The sequence below is a fragment of the Amblyraja radiata genome, chromosome 7 (assembly GCF_010909765.2).
Source record: "Amblyraja radiata isolate CabotCenter1 chromosome 7, sAmbRad1.1.pri, whole genome shotgun sequence".
In the NCBI taxonomy this organism is placed as follows: domain Eukaryota; kingdom Metazoa; phylum Chordata; class Chondrichthyes; order Rajiformes; family Rajidae; genus Amblyraja; species Amblyraja radiata.
The window spans coordinates 12,736,306-12,760,778 of NC_045962.1; the positions used below are offsets into that span (position 1 = coordinate 12,736,306).

The following is a 24,473-nucleotide window of genomic DNA, read 5'->3' on the forward strand; positions in this document are numbered from 1 at the left end:
GGGGAGGAGGGGAGAGAGAGAGAGAGAGAGAGAGAGAGAGAGTGGGGGGGAGGGGAGGGAGGAGAGAGCGGGAGGAGAGAGGGGGGGGGGCGGGGGAGAGGTGGGGAGCGGGGAGGGAGGGTGGAGGGAAGGGGGTAGGGGTGTGTGGAGGGGAGGGGGGTTTAGGGGAGGGGATGGGTGGGAGGAGGGGGAGAAAAAGAAGGGAGAGAGAGGGGGTGGAGGGAGGAGGAGAGGGGAGGGGGGAGACGAGAGGAGGGGAGAGGAGAGGAGGGAGAGAGGAGAGGGGGGAGGAGACGGGGGGAGGAGAGGGGGAGAGGGAGAGGAGAGGGGGGAGGAGGAGGGGGGGAGGAGAGGAGAGGAGGAGGGGGGGAGAGGAGGAGGGGGGGGAGAGGAGGAGATGGGGGGGGAGAGGAGGAGAGGGGGGGGGGGAGGGGGGGGGGGGGAGGGGGGTGAGAGGAGGGGGGGGGGGGGGGGTGAGAGGAGGGGGAGGGGGGGGGGGTGAGAGAGTGTGCCTTTTTACTTCAACCCAAACCCAAACAACCATTTGCAGGCAGTGCTTTTTTACCTCTAACCATATTTTCATTTTCAAACCAAATTAAGGGTACTCACAGTGCTGTAGACATTTGTCAGTGTCATTCAGAGCTCTGATTGAGGCACACCACTTGCAGAGACTGATTGAGGCACACCACTTGCAGAGACTGATTGAGGCACACCACTTCCTGGTTTTATAGTCCCTCCCCCTCCCTCCAGCAGGGGCAGCAGAGAGAATGGGGAATTTTGTAAAAACATTAATATCTCTGTCAATTTTCATCGACGGGAAAAATCCTCGGCAAACTTGCGGCGGAGGGGGACTCTGAGCGAGGTGGCCAAAAATGACGGCCGTAAGTGGCGGCGTACTCTTGGAAATCGCAGCACAGATGGCCAAAACTGGTCAAGAACAGACTTTTAGTAATATAGATATCCATTATAATTTGAAACCCCTGAAAACAGACATGTTATAAGCATTTCATAGATATTGCAGTAGAGCTTCCAAAAGAGTAATGCTTAATTGAAAGCGTGTAAGTGAATTATGAATTAAAGGAATAATTGAGAAAATTGATGCATTAATATTGGTGTATTATTGAAGCTAGACTAATTTCAGGTTTATACGCATATTGCATCCAGGGAAAATTATTTGAAAATTTACAACTTGTTTAAAAACTTTATGACATTATGAACAAATCTAATAAAAATTTAAAATAAGAGTAAAATATTTGATGTGTGGAGATTGAGATTCCATTTAAGATTGTGACATTCACCCATAGAAAATACATATTTTAAACCAATGGTTTTCCTTGAAAATAAATAATATATAAATATATGATATATAATATATAAATTAAGTTAAAGTAACTATAACACATAAAGGTGCAGTAGAATTTGAACTGTGTTGATGGTATGTGCATGTTGTATTTTTTTCCCGACAGGCAGAATTTAAAAAGCTTCTATACGGCCTCTGCTTTTTCCACGCACTGGTTCAGGAAAGGCGTAAATTTGGACCACTAGGATGGAATATCCCATACGAGTTCAATGAAACTGATCTGAGAATTAGTGTGCAGCAGCTCCACATGTTTATTAACCAATATGAGGTGAGAGCTTCCTGAATTACCCACCCCTGTCATCAGCAGATGTGTAGGATCTACTGAATCCCACGACAGAAAGCAAAGAACAAAACACTTAGCTGAGCCAGACACCTTGTGTCACGTTTATTCCAGAAGCTCTATTTACCCACATTCTCACCGATCATAACCCGTGTACAGATAAGGCCAGTTAGTGTGCCTGGCCTTGGAGTTGTTACTGAACTCTTGTGGGTGGACCTTCTCGTGAGGCTGCTGGCGAGTCGCCAGCAGTGACAGGCTGTATGCAAAACCAACGCGGGCGTGAAAGCGCCACGGATGCATCTGCCTTTAATCAGTACAACTTCTACACTTCCAAGAAGTATGCAAATATCTTGGCATTTTTCAGCCCCAGCATTACCTCACTCCAGTGAGGAATCATCTAGCCTACACAGAAAATCTTCTCACTGCCTCACACCAACCTGATAAAGTAGCATACATCTGACAGAAAGCTGTATTTCATTGCCTCATTTTGCCAGAAGGAGCTGATCGGATTTTCAACATTGTAGTTCCTGACTCACAACAGGCACATTAGCACAAAAACACAAGTAATAAATATACAATAAACAATAACACCATAGATTATCGAATATCACCAGACCCTAATAGTGCAAACTGAAATATGTAATGCAACCTATACAAATCCATAGTGATTCGTTGCTGACATAGGGTTGCGGTTAGGGTTGTGCAGCTGTTCTTGAAACTGGAGGCAACACTTCTCATGCTCCTGTACTTTCTACCCGATGGTAGATGTGAGATGAGAGCATAGGGGCCTTTGATGATACGTGCTATCCTCTTGAGCCGGCTTCTATGGTTTCGATGTGGATTCAAGGAATTAGAATCTCAATATATTTTTCCACTCGGTAAACTACCAAAGTCCTAACGCATCCATATTTTCCTGGCTGCAGAATACATGCAAGGTATAATCGAACACTGCTATACAAAGTGATGAGAATTTACAGTAATTCATTGGAGAAAGGAAATGAGCCAGTAATACATAATTTTGATTACATTCAAAGGCGGCTCACCTTCTTTGATTAAGGAGCAGTGCTACAAAGCAGTTTTGTATGAAACTACTCTCTTCCATTTATTCAAATTGCCTCAGTTCTCAAAATTTCAGGATTGCTGCAGCTCAGTTGATCACCTTATCCATTGTCCAAGCTACTTGGGAAATTTGTCACTGATATTAAATATATAGGGGAAGCACATTATCAATTCTTATGGAGTGGACTTTTGCATAATCCCTCAATTTTTTAAATCATTTATGATCAGGAATGTACAGCAAAAGAAGTATTGAAAAAGAGTGGTGTTATAAATATTGATTTGTCATGATCAGTTTTGTTACAGTGGGTTCACCTGCATGTGTTTATTCATTCAGGAAGTCCCCCTTGATGCTTTACGATACATGACAGGTGAATGTAACTACGGTGGCCGGGTGACAGATGACTGGGATCGGCGCACTCTACGTTCAATTCTTAATAAATTCTACAACAAAGAAATTACTGCAAATCCAAAATACACATTTGATCAGAGTGGAATTTATTATCCACCTGCAGAAGGAGAGGTAAAGTAAATCTGCATTGTTGATGGATAGAAAGCGATTTAAACCATTAATATCAACACAGTTTAGACAAAAATATTCCAATCTGTTTGCTTTCCTTTTGGACTTTTTGGAAAGTTTATTATTTAAATTATGGCGGTAAAAAGTAAAAGTTGCACTGAAATGTAGCCATTGAATAAACTTGTTAATCTCCTTACAGTACATCAGCTATATTGAATATACGAAGACTCTTCCTTTGAACCCGACTCCAGAAATCTTTGGAATGCACACTAATGCAGATATCACCAAAGATCAATCCGAGACCCATAATCTGTTTGACAGTATCCTACTTACTCAGGTATTTCCGATGCTTGTTATAGTTTGAATAAAAGGGGGTATACTTGTTAAAGAGTTGGGCTGAGTAGCATGTTGGAAGTACAGTATGTGGAATTTAGTTGTGTAGGAAGGAACTGCAGATGCTGGTTTAAACTGAAAAGGCTGGGGTAAAAGGCTGGAGTAACTCAGCGGGACAAGCAGCATCTCTGGAGAGAAGGAATGGGTGACATTTCGGAATGAAGGATCTCGACCTGAAACGTCACCTATTTCCCGCTGAGTTACTCCAGCTTTTGGTGTCTAATGATGGAATTCAGTTTATTGGTCTTATAAATGACCATCTAGATGAAATCATGTTTAAATAATTTTAGATTTGCATGATTAAGGTGTACGATAACTGTCCTTTTTTAAACCATATATATTATACATAATGCAAATATTTTTTTGTCATATTAGTTTAGTCAAACAAAAGACCAAGAGAATATTTGTTTTGCAGGGGTAGATAATGACGGTGTTACTGGAATGACAACTTCCTCAAAATAGGGTTGGTAGCTTACTGCCCCACTGACTCCAATTATCAGCCACTGGGTGACCAATTGCATATGTTGGGCTGAATGACATATTTTTAAAGGAAAAATATGGAATGTGTGCTGAGCAATGTCTGATGCGTTTCATGAAGGGGATAAGCTAAAAAGCCCTGAAAATGTCAATTTGTATTTATTTTTTGTTGTGGGATGATGGTGGTGTGGGGTCAGGAGTGGACTGCTGGGTCTGGACTCTCTTTCCCCTTCATTATTATGACCCTGCATGAGATGGAGCTTTATCTTGGTACTTGGATCAGCTCTGACAATGTCATTATGCTGTGTTCATATCCTATCTACACACAGCCTGGTGAATCCATTTAAATCCATGTCTTTACATCTAAATTTCTCTAGCCTCCTCATCTCCTTTCTGATTCAGATGCAAGTTTAACTGGGCAGATTTCTTACCTTGTTCAACCCTTCACCTATGTTTTTCCAGGGAGTTTTCTCAATGTTACAATAAGACATATTGACTTGTTTTACACATAAACCTGCTTCGTAATTTTCTTGAGGTTTCTCTACAAATTTAGGTCCTGATAGTTTATATTAAATATTCAGTGTTGTGGGAAATACAGAAAAAATAGCAAATAACCTGCACCTGATACAGGTCTTGGATGCATCAGAATTTTTTTTACCATCAAGCACAAACAGTTAATGTTTTTTACTCGTAATACTGGTTTACTTACAACCTCCCGTGGACTATCACATAGTTACTAATCCCTTTCTGTCCATTATCCCAATCTTAAAAGCATTAATAAATTTGATGAATAAATTTAATGAAATAATGGTTTATCTATGAAGACCGCACTGTGTACTGTACATCTAGAGTTTCCCAGGTCCTAGGAGAGGTGGGATTGACCATTCACATCCACTGACTCTACACATCCAGTCATTACGCCTGTGCATTACTTGACAGTCAGTTGAAAATACTCACGGTAAATCCAGTCATCACTCACGGAAGAACACAACTGCAGGCTGAGTTGTGCTGGCGGTGGCAGGTGATTCTGAAGGGAATTGCCTGACCTCAGCCATTCAGTGAGAAGCAAATCCTGGGATGGTGAGCAGTTACTGGGAGTCTAGCACTTGTTGACGACACATTCTTCAGTCAGAGGGTGGTGAATCTGTGGAATTCTTTGCCACAGAAGGCTGTGGAGGCCAGGTCAATTGATATTTATAAGGCAGCAATAGATAGATTCTTGATTAGTACGGGTGTGGAGAATGCAGGAGAATGGGATTAGGAGGGAGAAATAGATCAGCCATGATTGAATGGCGGAGTAGACTTGATGAGCCGAATGGCCTAATTCTGCTCATCACTTATGACCTTATGTCACCTTATGACCTTATGACCTTATTTGTGGAGGGTTGCTGAACCTTGCTGTTGGACTCCTGTGGTGGCAAGAACCTATTGATATGAATGGGTTTCTTCGGGCACAGACAAATTAAAAGTTTTTTTCTAAAAAAATAATTCTGCATCAGTTTAATGCTTTTATTTGTTTAAAGTACTTTACAAATTTTAAGTCGCGAATTGTATTCTATATTTTCTTTTAATTTTCAATCATTTTTCAATATCTCTGACTCAAATATTTCGAAATTTAATATTAATGACAGCTTATTAATATTAATGACAGCTAATTTGTGAATGTATGGAATTCCCTGCCACAGAGGGCAGTGGAGGCCAAATCACTGGATGGATTTAAGAGAGAGTTGGATAGAGCTCTAGGGGCTAGTGGAGTCAAGGGATATGGGGAGAAGACAGGCACGGGTTATTGATACGGGACGATCAGCCATGATCACAATGAATGGTGGTGCTGGCTTGAAGGGCTGAATGGCCTCCTCCTGCACCTATTTTCTATGTTTCTATGTTTCTATGTCAGATGGCAATATTCCCTCCACCTGTAGCTTCTGTCAAAGGTGTTTCAAGGGAAGAGCTTCTACACCACGGTGTGCAAGGCATTCAGATATTGCCAGACTTTTGTGTCTGAGGGTCCAGTGATAAAGCATCTTTGTACTGTCGAGGCAAGCATGGAACGGCAGGACTGGTGGGTGGTGATTCTGGGGCACTAGCTGTACTCCAGTGCCTTTTTGCATTATTTGGACCCTTTCTGGATTATCTGTTTTGCTGGACTAACAGAGGTCACGGCCTTGTGGGGCCAAGATACCGACCGGCAAAGTCGGCCGTGGGAATGGATCTGTGTAGGAAGGAATTGCAGATGCCGGTTTACACTGAAGACAGACACTAAATGCTGGGGTATCTCAGCGGGTCAGGCTGCATCTCTGGAGAAATGGAGAAGGAACGGTTGATGCTTCGGGTCGAGAACTTTCTTCAGACTGAGAGTCAGGGGAAAGGGAAACGAGAGAGGGGAATGGATCTGTCGGCTCTGGTCGGGCTGGTGATGTAGAGCCCTGGCCGCAAGTGGGAAATTCGCCCCGTCATTTGGCCCCAGTAGTTGCCGATGGGAATGAATGTGCCGGCTCCAGCTGGGCCAGAGTTCCACAGCCCTGATCACAGGGGGCAATTTCGACCCGCCGATCGGCGTGGATGTTCCAATGAGGTAGAGATTGGGCCACCTTACCCAACCTAGGCTCCACATTTGCTGAGGGGGGAGGGCAAGCCGGGGGAGGAAATTTGTCCGGATTAAAGAGGTGGGCCCGGACTACTAGTTGCTGGAAATTTGGTGGTGGACCTGAATATAAATATCTGGGAATTATAATTGACGATTCTCTCTCTTTTAAACCTCATATCCAGCAACTTGTGAAAAAACTAAAGATAAAATTAGGTTTTTACTTTAGAAACAAATCTTGTTTTTCTTTTGAAGCCAAAAAAAGACTTGTTGCTGCAACGTTTATGTCTGTGTTGGACTATGGTGATGTTTTATATATGAATGCATCTTCAAAATGCCTAGTCTTTGGACACGGTCTACCACGGAGCACTGAGATTTGTTACTAATTTTAAAACCCTCACGCACCACTGCACTTTGTATGCTCAAGTTGGATGGTTTGCCCTGTCCACCCGCAGACTCCATCATTGGCATATCCTTATTTATAAGACTATCTGCAGAAGTATGTAATTCGAAAAAGCACAGGAACTTATCAGCTCCGCTCTGAGGACTTGTTCTTACTAACTGTACCTAAAGTCCGTACTGAACTGGGGAAAAGGGCATTTAGTTATGCTGCTCCCTTCGCATGGAACCAGCTGCAGAATGAACTGAAACTTAAGGAGCTGGTTTCTATAAACAGATTTAAATCCCTTCTTAATGATGTTGAAGCGGGCTCTTCTGTCTGTACATGCTTTGTTTGATGATGTTCTGACTGTGACTCTATTTATATGTTCTCTGTTGTTTTTTTTTTTGTTTTTTTTTGTTTTGTTTTTTTTGTTTTTTTGTTTGTTTTTTTTTTTGTTTTTTTTAAAAATTATTGTCTGTAACTGTGGAACTGTGCTGCTGCCTGTCTTGGCCAGGACTCTCTTGTAAAATAGATTTTTAATCTCAATGAGACTTATCCTGGTTAAATAAAGGTTAAATAAAATAAATAAATAAAAATAATTATCTCTAAACAAAATACTGGACAATTTTACATGGGTCAAATCAATCAGATGGCTTGGTAATTCTCCAACTCCTAATGGTTTCCAGCCAGGTTGGATGGAATTTACCCTCTGTAATTAACAACAGTCTGAATGATTTCTAAAAAAACTGACAGCAATTTACTTTTAAAAAGCATTAAATATAAACAGAAATGCTGTAACTTTGGCCAGGCAACTTTCAGAATTGCATTGACATGGTGATATGGAAAAACATTGTAATATACAATCAGGCCGAAGATGAAAAACAGCATAAGTATAAAGAGGATGCTGGACTGGTAGAAACTCGGACATGGCGAAAACGGTCAGCAACTTTGATTTAGTTTAGTTTAGAGATGCAGAGTGGAAACAGGCCCTTCGGCCCACTGAATCGCACCTACCCAGTGATCCCCACACACTAACGCTATCCCACACGCATTAGAGATAATTTACACTTTTACCAAGCCAATTAACCTACAAACCTGTACATCTATGTATGTGAGGGAACCGGAACACTGAGAAAATCCACCCGGGTCATGGGGAGAACGCACAGACAAGCACCCGTAGTCAGGATCGAACGTGGGTCTGCGGCACTGGAAGGCAGCAACTCTACCGCTGCGCCATCGTGCCGTCCACAATAGCTGAGGAAAGATACAAAATGCTGGAGTAACTCAGCGGGTCAGGCAGCATCCCTGGAGAACATCTATTCGGAGAGAGAGGTAAGGAATGAGGCAAGTAGAGATATGGTATTCGGAAAACTCAATGGTATTCAGAAAACCGAAGCAGACATATGTAGACAATCAACCTGTAACACTGAGGGTTAGTGCGCCTACAAATGATGAATATAGTCCTGCGTACTACCTTGGAAGGGAGTAGCTTTAGACACGTGAGAGCTAAGATTGTCTTATTGACATGGATGAGCATACCTCTAACTCCATTCCAGAAATAAATAGTAAAAAGTACTGTTTACTTACTGGTTCTGTTAGAGGCACATCTCTTCCGTTCAGGCTACGCGTTAAAATAGCTCATTGAGCTCCATTTATATTATCAACTTGTATTTTATGGATAAAACCGCTAGATCAGCTTAGGTGTCTTTGTCACCTGCAATTTAAAATTGCCATTTTGCCGTTCGGATTCAGAATTAAACTGGTAAACTAATCTGTCGTCCCTGTCAATTTGCTCCTTCCACAGTACTGTTTCCGTAGTGCATCCAGCTCAGGCTAAATTGAAGTTAAGTGCCAATTTAATCTAGTGTTCTGAGTCTAAAGACTGGGAATCAAGAACTACTCCAGAGGCTTGGGAAAAATGGTCATGACCTATAATCCAGTGCAACAAAGAGAGGGATGAGCATTGTCACAGGCGTTTTCTAACAGAGGTTGCATGGGCTCTTTATCATTTTATCAGGCATTGTATCAGGATGCATCACAGCATGGTTTGGGAACAGCTCCATCTAAGACCGCAAGAAATTGCAGCGAATTGTGGACGCAGCCCAGATCACCACACAAATCAACCTCCCTTCCATTGACTCCATTTATACCTCACGCTGCCTCAGCGAATCAAGGACGAGGCGCTCCTTCTTCTCCCCTTTCCCATTAAGCAAAAGGTATAGATGTGTGAAAATGCACACCACCAGATCCAGAGACAGAGACAGTTTCTTCCCAGCTGTTTTCTGGCAACTGAATCATCCTACCACAACCAGAGAGCAGTGCTGAACTACTATCTACCTCTTTGGTCAACTTCAAACTATCCTTGATCGAACTTTGCTGGCTTTACCTTGCACTAAAGGTTATAATAATAATGGATGGGATTTATATAGCGCCTCTCTAATACTCGAGGCGCTTTACATCGCATTATTCATTCACTCCTCAGTCACACTCGGTGGTGGTAAGCTACTTCTGTAGCCACAGCTGCCCTGGGGCAGACTGACGGAAGCGTGGCTGCCAATCTGCGCCTACGGCCCCTCCGACCACCACCAATCACTCACACACATTCACACACATTCACACACAGGCAAAGGTGGGTGAAGTGTCTTGCCCAAGGACACAACAACAGTATGCACTCCAAGCAGGATTCGAACCGGCTACCTTCCGGTTGCCAGCCGAACACTTAGCCCATTGTGCCATCTGTCGTAAAAAGCCAAAGTAAAGCCAACAATGAAGCAAATGAGACACAAATTAACTTCATTTCTTGATTGCACACACAAGCTTGTAGTCTCAATTACTTCAGTTATTTCTATTTAAAAAAAAAGCATAGCTAGCAGGGAGTGTACAATGATCAGACAAATACCTGTGCACAATCTTATGACCCTATCATGTACCTGTCACTGTAAATGGCTCGATTGTAATCATGTATTGTCTTTCTGCTGACTGGATAGCACGCAACAAAAGCTTTTCACTGTACCCCGGTACATGTGACAATAAACTCTCTGAAGCAAATGTAGATTTGGCGCACATTCAAATAAAAGCAGGGTTGGGTAGCCACCCCTACCATTTTGATCACATTTTATTTCTCAACCAATGACACTAAAATATATAATCTCTATATTGTTATGTGTAGGAAGGAAAGTGGGTGGTTTTGCAGATAGTGAAGGTGGTTGTGAAAAATTGCAGCAGGATCTTGAGCAATTGGCTTGATGTGCTGAGGAGAATGGTTGATAGAAATGAATGCAGAGGAATGTAAGGTGTTGCATTTTGGGAAGTCTAATATGGGCAGGACCTACACAGTGAATGGTAGGGATCTGGGGAGTGTTGTCGAGCAGAGTGATCTAGGAGTGCAGGCGCATGGATCCTTGAATCTATACTTGGATGCCAAATTTAAATTAAATTAACTACCCAGCAGGACAGGCAGCATCTCTGGAGAGAAGGATTGGGTGACATTTCGTTCTCTCCAGAGATGGTGTCTGTCCCTCTGAGTTACTCCAGCATTTTGTGTCTATCTTCGGTATAAACCAGCATCTGTAGATCCTTCCTACACATGGAGTTAACCTACCCCATTTCATTATAATACAGACAGAATGTTACATTTGTGCTCTGCATTGATTTCCTTGAGTGCTGCATTTGGCCAGTATCGTTGCACAGCACTGTGAATACATCCGAGTGGTCATGTGATCATCAGCTGCTGATGATACACAAAGTTATCATGGGAAGGTGAATTGTGGCAATTGGAAACATTGTCAGCGAGCTAATTATTTTGAAGGTTTTTTCTTCCTGGCACAAACCTCTGTGTTTTCATAAGTGATAGGAGCAGAATTAGACCATTCGGCCCATCAAGTCTACACTACTATCCAATCATGGCTGATCTATCTCTCCCTCCTAACCCCATTCTCCTGCCTTCTCCCCATAACCCCTGACACCCGTACAAATCAAATGTCTGTCTGTCTGTCTGTCTGTCTGTCTGTCTGTCTGTCTGTCTGTCTGTCTGTCTGTCTGTCTCTGTCTGTCTCTGTCTGTCTCTGTCTGTCTGTCTGTCTGTCTGTCTGTCTGTCTGTCTGTCTGTCTGTCTATCTCTGCCTTAAAAATATCAATTGACTTGGCCTCCACAGCCTTCTGTGGCAATAAATTCCATAGATTCACCCCCTCTGACTAAAGAAATTCCTCCTCATCTCCTTCCTAAAGGAACCAACTTTAATTCTGAGGCTATGACCTTTGGTGCTAGACTTTCCCACTAGTGGGAACATCCTCTCCACATCCACTCCATCCAGGCCTTTCACTATTCGGTAAGTTTCAATGAGGCCCCCCCTCATCCTTCTAAACTCCAGTGAGTACAGGCCTAGTGTCGACAAACGCTCATCATATGCTAACTCACACATTCCTGGGATCATTCTCGTAAACCTCCTCTGGACCTTCACCAACAGCAGCGCAAACAAATCAGATTACATACAGTGATAAAAGTCATGACAAGAATATTTATGCGATAGTATAAATGTAGTTCTAAAACATGTTTTACAATTTAATAGAACTGTAAGTGAATCTTTAAATCATTTTATTTTTGGAGAACTGGGTATTGCTGGCTTTTACAGTCCACCCATAATTGGCCTTGAAAAGATGCTGGTGCACTGCTTATTGAACCTCTGCAGCGAAAGTGCTCCTATGGGGCTATTGTAGAGGACGTTTCAGGATTTAGACCCAATAATGATAACTGAATGATGACCTACTGCAAAGCCAAGTTAATGTGTTCCTCACAGATGTTGCTATCCCATGCAACAAGTGCCCTTGTTCTCTTGGTGATAGATTTCATGGGTCTGGATGGTCTTGCTGGAGGAGGCTAGGTGAGTAACTGCAGTGCATTTATAGATGGTATACATTGCAGCTAAGCTTTGCCACCACTCAGAACCTTATTGCTCAGTTCCAGGATCAGCTAGGCTGGTTAAAGGTCTTTTCGATTTGGTAAATTTAGGTGAATGGAGAATGGAAACGTATATGTACAGTGGGTCGCAAAAATGAAAAACCTAGGCCATAGTGTTTTATACATTGTTTTGATCTACATTATTTCCATCTGTAAGGTGGTCCCTCTGACACTGAATTGCTCCTCAGTGCTGCACTGAAGCCTTAGCCTAGATTTTGTGTCTATACTCTGGAGTTAAGACTCAGTTCGTCGAGCCAAGAGTCCACGCTTTTTATAAGGGAATCAGTTTTAGGCCATTTGCTATGTTGGTAGTTAAACAATGTAATTTTACGCTTTTAGTTTTTAATGCAAGTGAACTGTTATCATTATACCAAACAATTCAAGGCATAGAGTGACTGTGGAGAGGATGTTTCCAGTGGTGGGCAAGTCTAGGGCCAGAGGGCACAAGCTCAGAATAAAAGGACGTACCTTTAGAACGGAGATGAGGAGGGTGGTGAATCTGTTGATTTAATTGCCACAGACAACTGTGGAGGCCAAGTCATTGGGTGTTTTTAAAGAGAAAAATCAATAGCTTCTCGATTAGCAAGAGGGTCAGAGGTTACAGGGAGATGGCAGGAGAATGGGGTTGAAAGGGGAAAATTGATCGGCCACGATCGAATGGCAGAGCAGGCTAGATGGGCCGAATGGTCTAATTCTGCTCCTATACCTTATGAACTAATGAGCATATTTCAAAATACCATTGGCCCAGATTTTGTTGGGCTTTTCTGGTAACACTACATGGAATGGCCAGCATTTCTCAGCATAAGTTTCAGACAAGGTTTAGGTTTTGCAGGTCCTAAAATTACCATCCTAGGCCTTGGTAATGACTATGTTGGTCTCCTCTGCTGGACTTGACATGCAGTCCAATGGCAGGACTGCAGCTTGTTACCATAACCCAGTGTTTGCACAAGGAAACCTTCTTTAAGATTTTGTTCAAGGTCAGACCTGGTGCAGGATCTGTGACCTTATTAATATTGAAATAGTTTGGGCGGAAGACATTTTTAAAATAAAGAGGGCATTTGATACGAACATTTTAATTATCTAGCCTTGTTGATGTTATTTAATTTCTAAAACCGCTTTAAAATGTTCATACTTTATTGGCTGCTATACTTGTAATAGTTGTTAAATGTTTTTAAGAAGTTCTGAAAGTCCGAGATTATTTTGTAAACAAACAATTCTGAGGATGGAGTTTTGCCACCTGTCAAGACCAGGGCTTGTCTTCCTTTTTCTGCTTTTATGTTTATGTTTTATGTTTCGCAAAATCCTGCTGCCATTTAGAGCTTTCAAGCTCATTTCTAGGATCATTTGGTTAACGTGAAAGGCCTTTTGGATTAGAAGATGAGTCTTAGGGAAATGGGGAAAAATAGGCTGTATGTAGGTAATGAGTCAACCACAGGCAAAAACCTAGGCCATAAAGCTTTATACTTGCATACGTTACAGGTAGTTACTGTTTTATTGTGAACCTGAAATATCTTCTTCAGTTTATGATTATTTGAAAATATATGCATGAATTTTATGAAAATCAGAAGTAGTTTGTAATAGTAAAAGGATTGGTTCCATGTCTTTTGCACCAATATTGCACAGATAGTTTTCTTTAAAGTTGATTGCAGGAATGAGTATGCCCAAAATTATGCATTTACTAAAGATTGTAATTATGCAAATGTAACGTGTAAGTTAGATAGTTCAACTTATAGCAATTGACGAACAAGAAATGATACACATCAAATTCTGACATTTTATGAAAATAGTCATATGTTCTATTATTCCTTCAGGAAAAATGATTAGAGTAATGTATTTCTGAATCAGGCTACTTCGCAGGTTGCAATTGTTATCCTTATGACAGTAAATGGAATTGCTTTGGCTGGTTAGTTCAGCTGACAGCTGGTGCACTGATTCATTTGCTATAACAGAAGGTTGATTGATTGGTCTAATAGTTTCTTCTATTGCTATCTTTTCTAAATAGTTCCACAATGTTACTGATGGAGCTGTGGAGCTGCGTGGTTTGATATTTTGTGGATGCTATTAACGTATGATTTAACTGAACAGGAAAGGTCCCAATCCGAAACGTCACCTATCCATGTTCTCCAGAGATGCTGCCTCACCTACTGAGTTACTTCAGCATTTTGTGTCTTCCTTTAAAAGCAAATCAATTGTACTTGAAAGACAGAGGCAAAAGAAACAAGAACAATAACAGGAAATAGATATAACTCTGAAAGACATTCTAAAATGCGTTAATCTGTCAAATACCACTAAACTCATGTGATAGGAGCAGAATTAGGCCATTTGGTCCATCTAGTCTATGCCATCCACTCATGGCTGATCAATCTATCCCGCTTATCCCCATACTCCTGCCTTCTCCCCATAACCCCTGACACACAATAGCTAATTAAATATATTAAACTAATGTGCCTATTTAAAAAATGAATATGGTTTCATGCCTCGTTTACGATTGGATTTGCAGCCTTTGCAAATATATGAATAAATTGTCAGATACAGGTAATGCACTTTGATTACACTCATGAATATTTATGTATTGTAACCCCAATCAAACATCCTCACAAATTTGAAATTATTAACAAATATGTACAGATATTGACAGTTATTTTCTGGTAATATAAATATCCAATGATTACAATAGATATTTGAGGTAATCAGTTACGATTCATTGACTTCCTGTTGTAAGACTATATATCCATGATAAATTACTATGCCAACAGTTACAATGCAAGAAGTTTTCACCTATAATCCTGCATTGATCAGCCAATTCAAGATGCACTAAGCCAATCAGAAAACATCAAGTTATTAAAGGTTTGCTGTTGTGGCTTGATTTTGTTTAATCCTTTTTTACTGAAGTTGAAAGCTTGCTGAGTTATTGATTATTATGTCTTGGATTATGATAGGAGAAACCATCATTGATGGCCCATCATTTGTTTACTTTTACAGTCTCGAACCTCTGGTGCAGCTGGGAAGTCAACTGATGAGACTGTTTTTGAGGTGTCAACGGATATCCTTGGTAGGCTGCCTGCAGACTTTGACATTGAGGCAGCTATGAGAAAATACCCAACCACATACAACCAGAGCATGAATACGGTGTTGGTGCAAGAGATGGGCCGTTTCAATATATTGCTCAGAACAATTAGGGATTCTTGCATCAACATACAGAAAGCTATTAAGGTTAGTGTTCGTATAAATAAACACTGCCATTTTAAATCAGAACTAAATAGATTTGCAACTTTAGAACTCGTATTTCTTTGCAAATATCTTCTGTTTGGTTTTGGAAACATTATATTTTAGTAACTGAGTGATGCCGCACACAAACTGGAAGAACAGCACCTCATATTCTGCTTGGGTAGGTTACAGCCCAACGGTATGAACATTGAATTCTCAAATTTTAGTCAACCTCTGAAATCTCTCCCCCAAATCTCCCCTTCTGCTGCCGAACTTGCTGAGTTGCTCCAGCACTTCATGTTCTTTTGTGATTAACCAGCATCTGCAGTTCTTTGTTTCTACTTTTTGAATTTTTTTGTTTGTTTTTCTTTGTCAACATGCATTAAAATCAATGTTTTAAATTAATGAACAGTGGTAATTTTTTTAATTTATCATTTTTATTTATTGGTTATTTTTATTTTCCTCCACTTCTCAATGACTAATCATCAGAACCATTTGGAAATAAAGAAACCACTCCTTGAACATTAGCTTATGATATTGAATAACGTAAACTACCTTCATTGACAGATATAATTTGTTTGAATTCAAAACTAAATAAAAAGGCACATTTGATATCAGAACGCAAAAAAGTTCACATTCAATATTTAATAGTTGGACACTGTGCAAAAGGCTGTTCCCAATATTTTATATTTTAAACTAAAATACACATTTGGTTTTTATTAATAGTAAGGAGATAGTTTAAGTTGCCTATCCTTTTGAGTTCCAAACAACTAATGTGCAAAGGAGTCCATCTATGTTGTACTGAAGCACGGTGCCTCTGTCAAATACCAGTTAAGACAGCTCATAAGATGACATTGCTGAAAGATAGTGAGAGAAATAATCAAACATAAAATATGCTTTCATATTGTAGTCATACTATCCCTATTAGCAAAATGACCTTCATCTCATAAGAAATCCAATGATTCTTCATTTTATTAAATTTTATTAATTATATTATTTTAAACTTTTATTTCTTCCAATGTACAGTTATCCTTAGCAATATAATACACATTTTCAAATGTATAATGAGTTTGCCCTCTTGCCTTGTATTATACCTGAAATGTGTAACACGTTGTATTCAGCGAACTAGGCTAATCGCAACAAGTTATAGACCAAAAGGGCTGGTGGATCTTGGAGTTGATTACATCCAAAATACCACAGATCATTTACTACAAATGCGGTCGGTGTTTTACAATGTTTTTAACCAGGTTATGTAGATCATTTGGTCCACCATCCTGTTTATATTATCCAAACGCTTTCTCTATGAAGCTGATTTGATTTTGTTTTTATCGCTGTGCCCAAGAGACCTTCCTAAGTGTTTATGATTCCAAGCATGAAATGTTTCCTGATATCAATCCTCATATTACTTTTTGTTAATTTGGACCAGCATTTGCTTCTCCACCTCCTACTGCTTATTCTGAGGTAGCACTCTGAAATTATCTTCTCCTCACAAATTCCTTCCATCTACCTTTCTGGAAATCAGTCCTCAAATGCACACTTCCTTACCCAAATTTCCCCTGGGCAATTATTCAATGGCCTTTCTGTGCTCTTCACTCCATTTTCCCCCTTATAGCTCACAATGAAGGCCAAAATATATTTGTTATAACATTAGCAACACATGGCATGAGAGTTCCATTTTAAGGAGACTATTTTTACGGAACTGTGAATCTGCAGGCTTAATAAAACTTGTGCAATAATTTCAGTGATTTTATACCAAGTTAATTTGTTTACTATCTTATTTGGTAATATCTGGAATATGTTGGCTCTGAGACTGATAAACAATGAGGTGAGAACACAAAGACTCATGGAAGGAAGGCGTAGAGATAGGTATGATACAAATCAACCATCTTATTCAAGCGTGAGAAATCAAATGGGTAACCCCAGGTTCTTTTTGTTCTTTAATACTTACAACATATTGCATCTATATGTAGCTCTCTAAAAAATGTTATTTCCTCTCTTGTCAGATGCCCGTGCAAAATCTTGTAAATTTGACATTTTATATTCTGCAATTGTTTAGGGACTGGTGGTAATGTCATCTGAATTAGAGGAGGTATCGCAGAGTATGTTGACAGGAAGGATTCCAGCAATGTGGATGAAGAAATCATATCCTAGTCTCAAGCCACTTGGTAGCTACATGCATGACTTCTTAGACAGACTGAAATTCTTGCAGGTGAGTGCATTTAGATGTTTTCACTCTTCAGTGGCTTCTATTTTATAACCTGCCATTCATTTCATAATCCCTTGCGATACTAATCATTTGAAAATTAGCAGTACAATATAAAGCTATTAGCTTCTGTTGGTTTAATTTTAGATAATGGATGTAGCTGTATTATCCGTGCATTTCTGCATCTGCTGTGCATTGTAATCTGCTCAGTAATGCATGTGATATACATTTATGTGGCTCTCACAACACAACCATGTGAGTCGAGTTGATGTATTTCAATTTAATTTACATTAGACAGATGGTGCATTGTGAACATGAACACACATTCGAATAAGGTCTGTAAAATGATAGATTTATTGACCTCATGAAAATGTTGTCAAAACGTAGCTCAGTCAAAATAAATAAATTAAAATTATGCTGGAAAATCCAATAAAAGATACAAAGCTTCAATATTTCTTAAATGTGGCGTAGAAAATAAATCTATACATTTTTTTTCACATAATTTAAACACTCCTCAAAATACTAACACACTCTTAAATAATAATTAATGATCAAAGTTCAAAAGCAGATCCTTCATTGTCCATTTAATTCAGATTCAGAGTGAGGCTAATCGCAAATTGGAGGAACAGCATCTCATATTTCGTTTGGGCGCCTTACAGCCCAGTGGTATGAATATTGATTTCTCCAACTTCAAGTAACCCAAGCATTCCCTCTCTCTCCATCTCTCCCCCACCTAATTCACACCAGCCTCTCGTTCTCACCCAACCAACAGTTAACAATGGCCTGGTTCCATTATCATCATCACTTTTTTGCATATTTTTCATTCATTGTTCTGTATCTCTCCAGATCATCGTCTATATCTCTCGTTTCCCTTCCCCGTGACTCTCAGTCTGAAGAAGGGCCTTGACCTGAAACATCACCCATTCCTTCTTTGCCTGTCCCGCTGAGTTACTTCATCTTTCTGTGCCTATCTTCGGTTTAAACCAGCATCAGCAGTTCCTTCCTACATGTTCAAATTCCAGCGGGAATCCTTTCTTTTTACAACAAAGAATTCCAACACTAATTTGTGTAGAACTTGGAGCTACGTTGTTGTGGCACGTTAACATTGGAGCACTCATCTGTGAAAGCAAAACAAAAAATTATCTTAAATTCTTTCATGAAGGACCTTTTGGTTATTTCATTAGTTATTTGCTGATCATTACTGCAATCAGCTACATTTCTTATTCTTCTAAAAGTGATGCAGTTCATTACAGCAGCAAGGCCTGGGCAGTGAAGTTTAGAGATACAGCGTGGAAACAGGTCCTTCGGCCCACTGAGTCCGCGCCGAGCAACGATCCCCGCACATTAACACAATCCTAAACAAACTAGGGACAATTTTTACATTTACCAAGCCAATTTACCTACATACCTGTACGTCTTTGGCGTGTGGAAGGAAACCGAAGATCTCGGAGAAAACCTAAGCAGTCACGTGGAGAATGTACAAACTCCGTACAGACAGCACCCGTAGTCGGGATCGAACCCGGGTCTCCGGCGCTGTAAGGCAGCAACTCAACCGCTGCGCCACTGTGCCACCCCCGAGTTGTGCGTAACATGGATGCAAGGTTGTGGTACAACAAATAAGAAGAATATACTATCTGACTCTCATTGCTGTAACAGAATTGTTGACTATCAATGTATTTTGGGGGTTCCAATGACCAGAGGCTCACCTGTATCAGGCACACAAATAGTGTGTCTGTTAGAACAGGACAGATGTGACTCACCCACTGATGCCTCCAACGTCTCCCCATTGCCTGAAGGCATGATTCCGAAATTAAATTGAATGTTCTAACTCTGGTTGGGTGCAACAGCATGTCGTATGGAAAACCTATAGTTTAACCACCACTAGGATAAACATTCAGCACCACTATCACCGGCAAAAGTTGGCTACATTGTGTACTGTTGTAGGATTATCAACACTTAAAGCTATCAACACTTAATCGATGGCATGTGCCAAAATGGAGAGAAACCTGAAGGTGAGGGAACTTGGGACAGTTGATGGAGATGTCTTGAGGACAATCTGTATTACATTCAAAGAGGTGCTGGACATCCTAGTGCATATGAAAGTCGATACAAATCTCCCAGGCCCGATCAGACATATCCAAGAACACGGTGGGAAGCTAGAGAAGAAATGGCGGGGACCCTGGCTGAGATATACGAATCATCGTTGGACACACGCGAGGTGCTGAATGATTGGAGAGCGGCTATATTTGTGCTTCTATTTAAAGGAAAAGCCTGGGTACAATAGACCAGTGAGCCTAACATCTGTGGTAGATACCCACAAAATGCTGGAGTAACTCAGCGAGTCAGGCAGCATCGCTGGAGAAAAGGTGGTGTTTCGGGTCGAGATCCTTCTTCAGACTGAGAGTCGGGAGAGTGATCTAGAGACGTGGAAAAAGTACAAAAAACAAATGAATGAAAGGTATGCAAATGAACAAATCAAAGCCAGCAACGATGAGCAAGGAAATGTGGAGCCCACAATGGTCCATTGTTGGCTGTGGAGAATGTGATAAGGGAAGGTAAGTTACTGGAGAGGATTCTAAGGGATAAAACATATATATATATACATTTGGATAGACAGACCTGATTAAGGATAGTCAGCGTGATTTTGTACATGGGAGATTGTGCCTAACAAATTACAACAACTTTCTTGTGCAAAGAACAGGCTAGGATTGATTTACTAATTCCATACTGAGAAGCCTGTAACCCATTTAGAATTGAGCAAGATCGTCAAAGCATTCGTTAGGCTGAAACTTCAAAAACATAAACTCCCACTTCACATTGATGGGAATTTGTTGGTTGGTGTGGCATCAGTTGGTGGTTGGGCCTATTTCTATGTGATGTGCCTCTGTAGGAGTCAGATCAATTATTAATTTCATTGCTTCAGATTAATCCATGCTAATGCATTACAATTCGGTGAGTTTTTTATTGTGGTATCTGAGCAAATGTCTTTGTAAACCAAGATATACTACATCTACTAACTCCCTTCATTCTTTTGTAATTGTTAATTTCTCAAAGAATACTTTTAGTATTGTCAAACACAATTTCCCTTTCATGGATCATGTTGACATTGTCTTATCATATTTGATTTCTTAAGTGGCCTTATTTCCACATTATTTTTTAACAAAATCCAGCATTTTGCTGACAATTTATATCAGGTCAACCAGTCAATGGTGCAGTGTGAATAAAACTAAGCCTGCACCAATGTCAACATTGCATACACAACACAGCTGTATATATTTGCAATAGAGCCACTTGTTGACCTGCGAAACAAACACAGCTAGTTTTCCAATAAAAATATGCATACATCAGTGTGAAGGTTTAAACTGTTGACATTACTGTAACACCATGAAGAATTTTTGATTTCTTGAAAGCCAGGACTGAATTATCTTTGTGGAATGCAATTACTAAGCAAAAATGAAGCTAGACTATAAAAATGCATGTCTGATATGGTCTGATCTCTAAGGTATGTTTTTATAATCACTAACTCCTGAACTTGAAAATGAATCAGAGATTTCACAAGATGCGTATTATATGAGGATTTAAGTTCCAGTAGAAATGGAGAGAAAACAGAAATACCTGATACCTGTACTCCCAAGGAAACTGAATAATGGGAATCGAATTGCACGATAGCAGGATGCTATCGTGCAATTAGTCTCCTTTTGTCTACAGACTTTTAATTATGTCCTCTGGGAAGTATTTCATGAATTGGATAAAACTAAATAATATATTTATGGAGGTGTGAAATTCATTGGGTATTGAAGTATGAGTTGAAAAAAGATGACATTTTGGCATTTGGAAAGATGACACCCCGTGCAGCTTTAATGAGGCATTCCATTTATCGATTTTGGTCGCCCTTGAGCTTTTGCTGAGCTGATTTGGATCAGAATAGCAACAGACAAAATTTGATGCAAGTACAAATAAAAGGAACTTTAAAATAGAAATGCTTTTATTACATTAGAGCTGTGAAAGTGTTATATTAGTGTGTGGGAAGGAACTGCAGATGCCGGTTTACACCAAAGATAGACACAAAATGCTGGAGTAACTCAGCGGGACAGGCAGCATCTCTGGAGAGAAAGAATGGGTGACGTTTTGGGTCGAGACCCTTCTACTCCAGCATTTTGTGTCTATCTATATGTTATATTTGCACAGGATTATGTAAATAACCTTCTTCTCTTTCTAGAGCATATCAATGTAGGGATATTGGCAATTTTGACGCTTTGTGCTTTGAAAAAAAAATCAATAATTGATTTTTATAGGGAGCTTCATTCATATATCAGATTCTCATAAAGTGCTTTCCTGTGATTAAATTCTTTTTTTTCTCCTGAGTTTTCATTGCAACCTCTCTGCATGATCTGTTTCCAATAATCTGCTTATGCCACAGGTTATGGTGTTAGTGTTGCTAAATCTAATGAATGTGAAGCTACAAAGCATTTAGTTTAGTTTAGAGATACAGAGCAGAAACAGGCTCTTCGGCCCACCGAGTCTGCACCGACCAGCGATCCCCGCCCACTCGCACTATCCTACACACACTAGGGACAAGTTACATTTACACCAAGACAATTAACCTACAGACCTGTACGTCTTTGAAGTGTGGGAGGAAACCGAAGATCATGGAGAAAACCCATGCAGGTCACGGAGGGAACGTACAAACTCCGTACAGACAGCACCAGTAGTCTGGATGGAACTCCGGCACTGTAAGGCAGCAACTCTTCCACTTCACCACCATGCCGCCCTCAATTTCAATTTCAGGAATTGATCCATGGTTGGCTGCCCCTGAATTAAACAATACCTGGATGCAAAGTAGGTATCAAACCTCATGAGAACATTGGGTTTTCGGAATCCCACTTGGCGATTCAGACATACCGTGCCCTCCATAATGTAGCAATGTTACAAAATTTTGAGATTTTAAAAATCAAGTCTGTAATTTATCCCATCAGATAAAGCATAAAAATAAGTTTAATTTGACATCTAATTCACTTTCATATCTCAAGTATTTAAAAAGTTATGGCCATTTTCATACTCGGAAATGAGCATCTTGTTCCCTATTGATTTTCTATGGACATAACAAAAAAGTTGTGATCGTGAACAGTCAAAAGCCCATAACTTTCTTAAAAATTAAGAGAACTGAATGAAATTTTCAGTTATCATAGATTGAAGCATTCTGAAACAAATATAAAATAATCTTACTTGGATGACCTGAAATTAAAGCATATAATTAGTTAGTTACCTAATTGTAGCTAATTTCAGACTTCAATTACTAGATCTAAACATCTATCTATTTCTTAATAAATGATTAACATTTTTAAATAGCCTAAATGTCCAAATAATATTCACAAATAATTCACAATAAAACATGATTTTTAAATCTCATTTACATTAATTTATAGGCCAAATGGAAGGAATTCAGTGTTCAATTGCTGTAAATAAATGCCCATTTAAATCAGCTTTCCAGTGGGTCCCTGTGGAACGCGCTGGTTTAGAACGTTCACATTGCGGTAGATTTGTGCCTCAAATGCCCAGAAAAATACTGCGCGATATAATGGGCCCAAATTGAGCTACTCGCAATATTAAATTTTGTATAAAAGGATCTTTAGAAGCCCTTTTTAATGTAAATATATACAACCTACCTTCTGCTATTTTCTTTATGAGACCCTGCGGTTGATGACGGTCGCGGGTTTAAAGATTGATTTTTAAACTACTATAACTATTATTCAAGGCCTTTAAACCTAATAATAGCTTTTGCGATGGGGTCTTCCAGCGATTTTTCGTTAATAATTAACTAGGCTGAACATTTTCGATTGGAACAGCTTAGAGAAAATCGCGTTTTAAACCCGCCCCCTCTAAACGGCGCCAAAATCGCGCACAGCCTCAGCAGCAGATCTTCAACGACGCTTCAGGTAGGCTTTGCAACATACCTACATAATGTCTGGGACAAAGACCCATCATTTATTTATTTGCCTCGGTACTCCACAATTTGTAATAGAAAAAAATCACATGTGGTTAAAGTGCACATTGTCAGATTTTATTAATTGATTTACATTTTGGTTTCACCATGTAGAAATTACAGCCGTGTTTATACATAGTCCCCCCATTTCAGGGCACCATAATGTTTGGGACACATGGCTTCACAGGTGTTTGTAATTGCTCAGGTGTGTTTAAATGCCTCCTTAATGCAGGTAAAAGAGAACTCTCAGCACAGTCTTTCCTCCGGTCTTTCCATCACCTTTGGAAACTTTTATTGCTGTTGTGCCAATGATAGTCAAAGAAGCCATTATGAGACTGATAAATAAGAATAAAACTGTTAGAGAGACATCAGCCAAACCTTAGGCTTACCAAAATCAGCTGTTTGGAACATCATTAAGAAGAAAAAGAGCACTGGTGAGCTTACTAATCGCAAAGGGACTGGCAGGCCAAGGAAGACCTCCACAGCTGAGACAGAATAATTATTTCTATAATACTCCCCAAACACCTGTCCGACAGATCAGAAACACTCTTCAGGAGTCAGGTGTGGATTTGTCAATGACCACTGTCTGCAGAAGACCTCATGAACAGAAATACAGAGGCTACACTGCAAGATGCAAACCACTGGTTAGCCGTAAAAATAGGATAACCAGGTTACAGTTTGCCAATAAGTACATAAAAGAGCAACCACAGTTCTGGAAAAAGATCAGGTAGGTTATTGCGAACTGAGCGGAGGTGTTGGGCAAAGCGATCGCCAAGCCTACGCTTGGTCTCACCGATGTAGAGCAGCTGACACCTAGAGCAGCAGATGCAATAGATGAGGTTGGAGGAGGTGCAGGTGAACCTCTGCTGCACCTGGAAAGACTATTTAGGACCTTGGTGTTGGGCGATCGCTTCGCCCAACACCTCCGCTCAGTTCGCAATAACCAACCTGTTCTGCCGGAGGCTCAGCACTTCAACTCCCCCTCCCAATCGGAATCTGACCTTTCTGTCCTGGGCCTCCTCCATGGCCAGAGTGAGTCCCACTGTAAATTGACGGAGCAGCACCTCTTAT

The 24,473-nt window shown here is 40.3% G+C and overlaps 1 protein-coding gene across 1 annotated transcript in view; it reads left to right on the top strand.

The window, feature by feature from the left end:
- dnah7 (dynein axonemal heavy chain 7) overlaps window positions 1-24,473 on the top strand; it is a 234,157-nt gene that overhangs the window by 191,132 nt on the left and 18,552 nt on the right. The window contains exons 57-61 of the mRNA XM_033023735.1: window positions 1,467-1,628; window positions 3,034-3,219; window positions 3,416-3,553; window positions 14,992-15,222; window positions 17,273-17,425. Coding sequence (XP_032879626.1) covers window positions 1,467-1,628; window positions 3,034-3,219; window positions 3,416-3,553; window positions 14,992-15,222; window positions 17,273-17,425 — 870 coding nt within the window. The remainder of the gene's footprint in view (window positions 1-1,466; window positions 1,629-3,033; window positions 3,220-3,415; window positions 3,554-14,991; window positions 15,223-17,272; window positions 17,426-24,473) is intronic.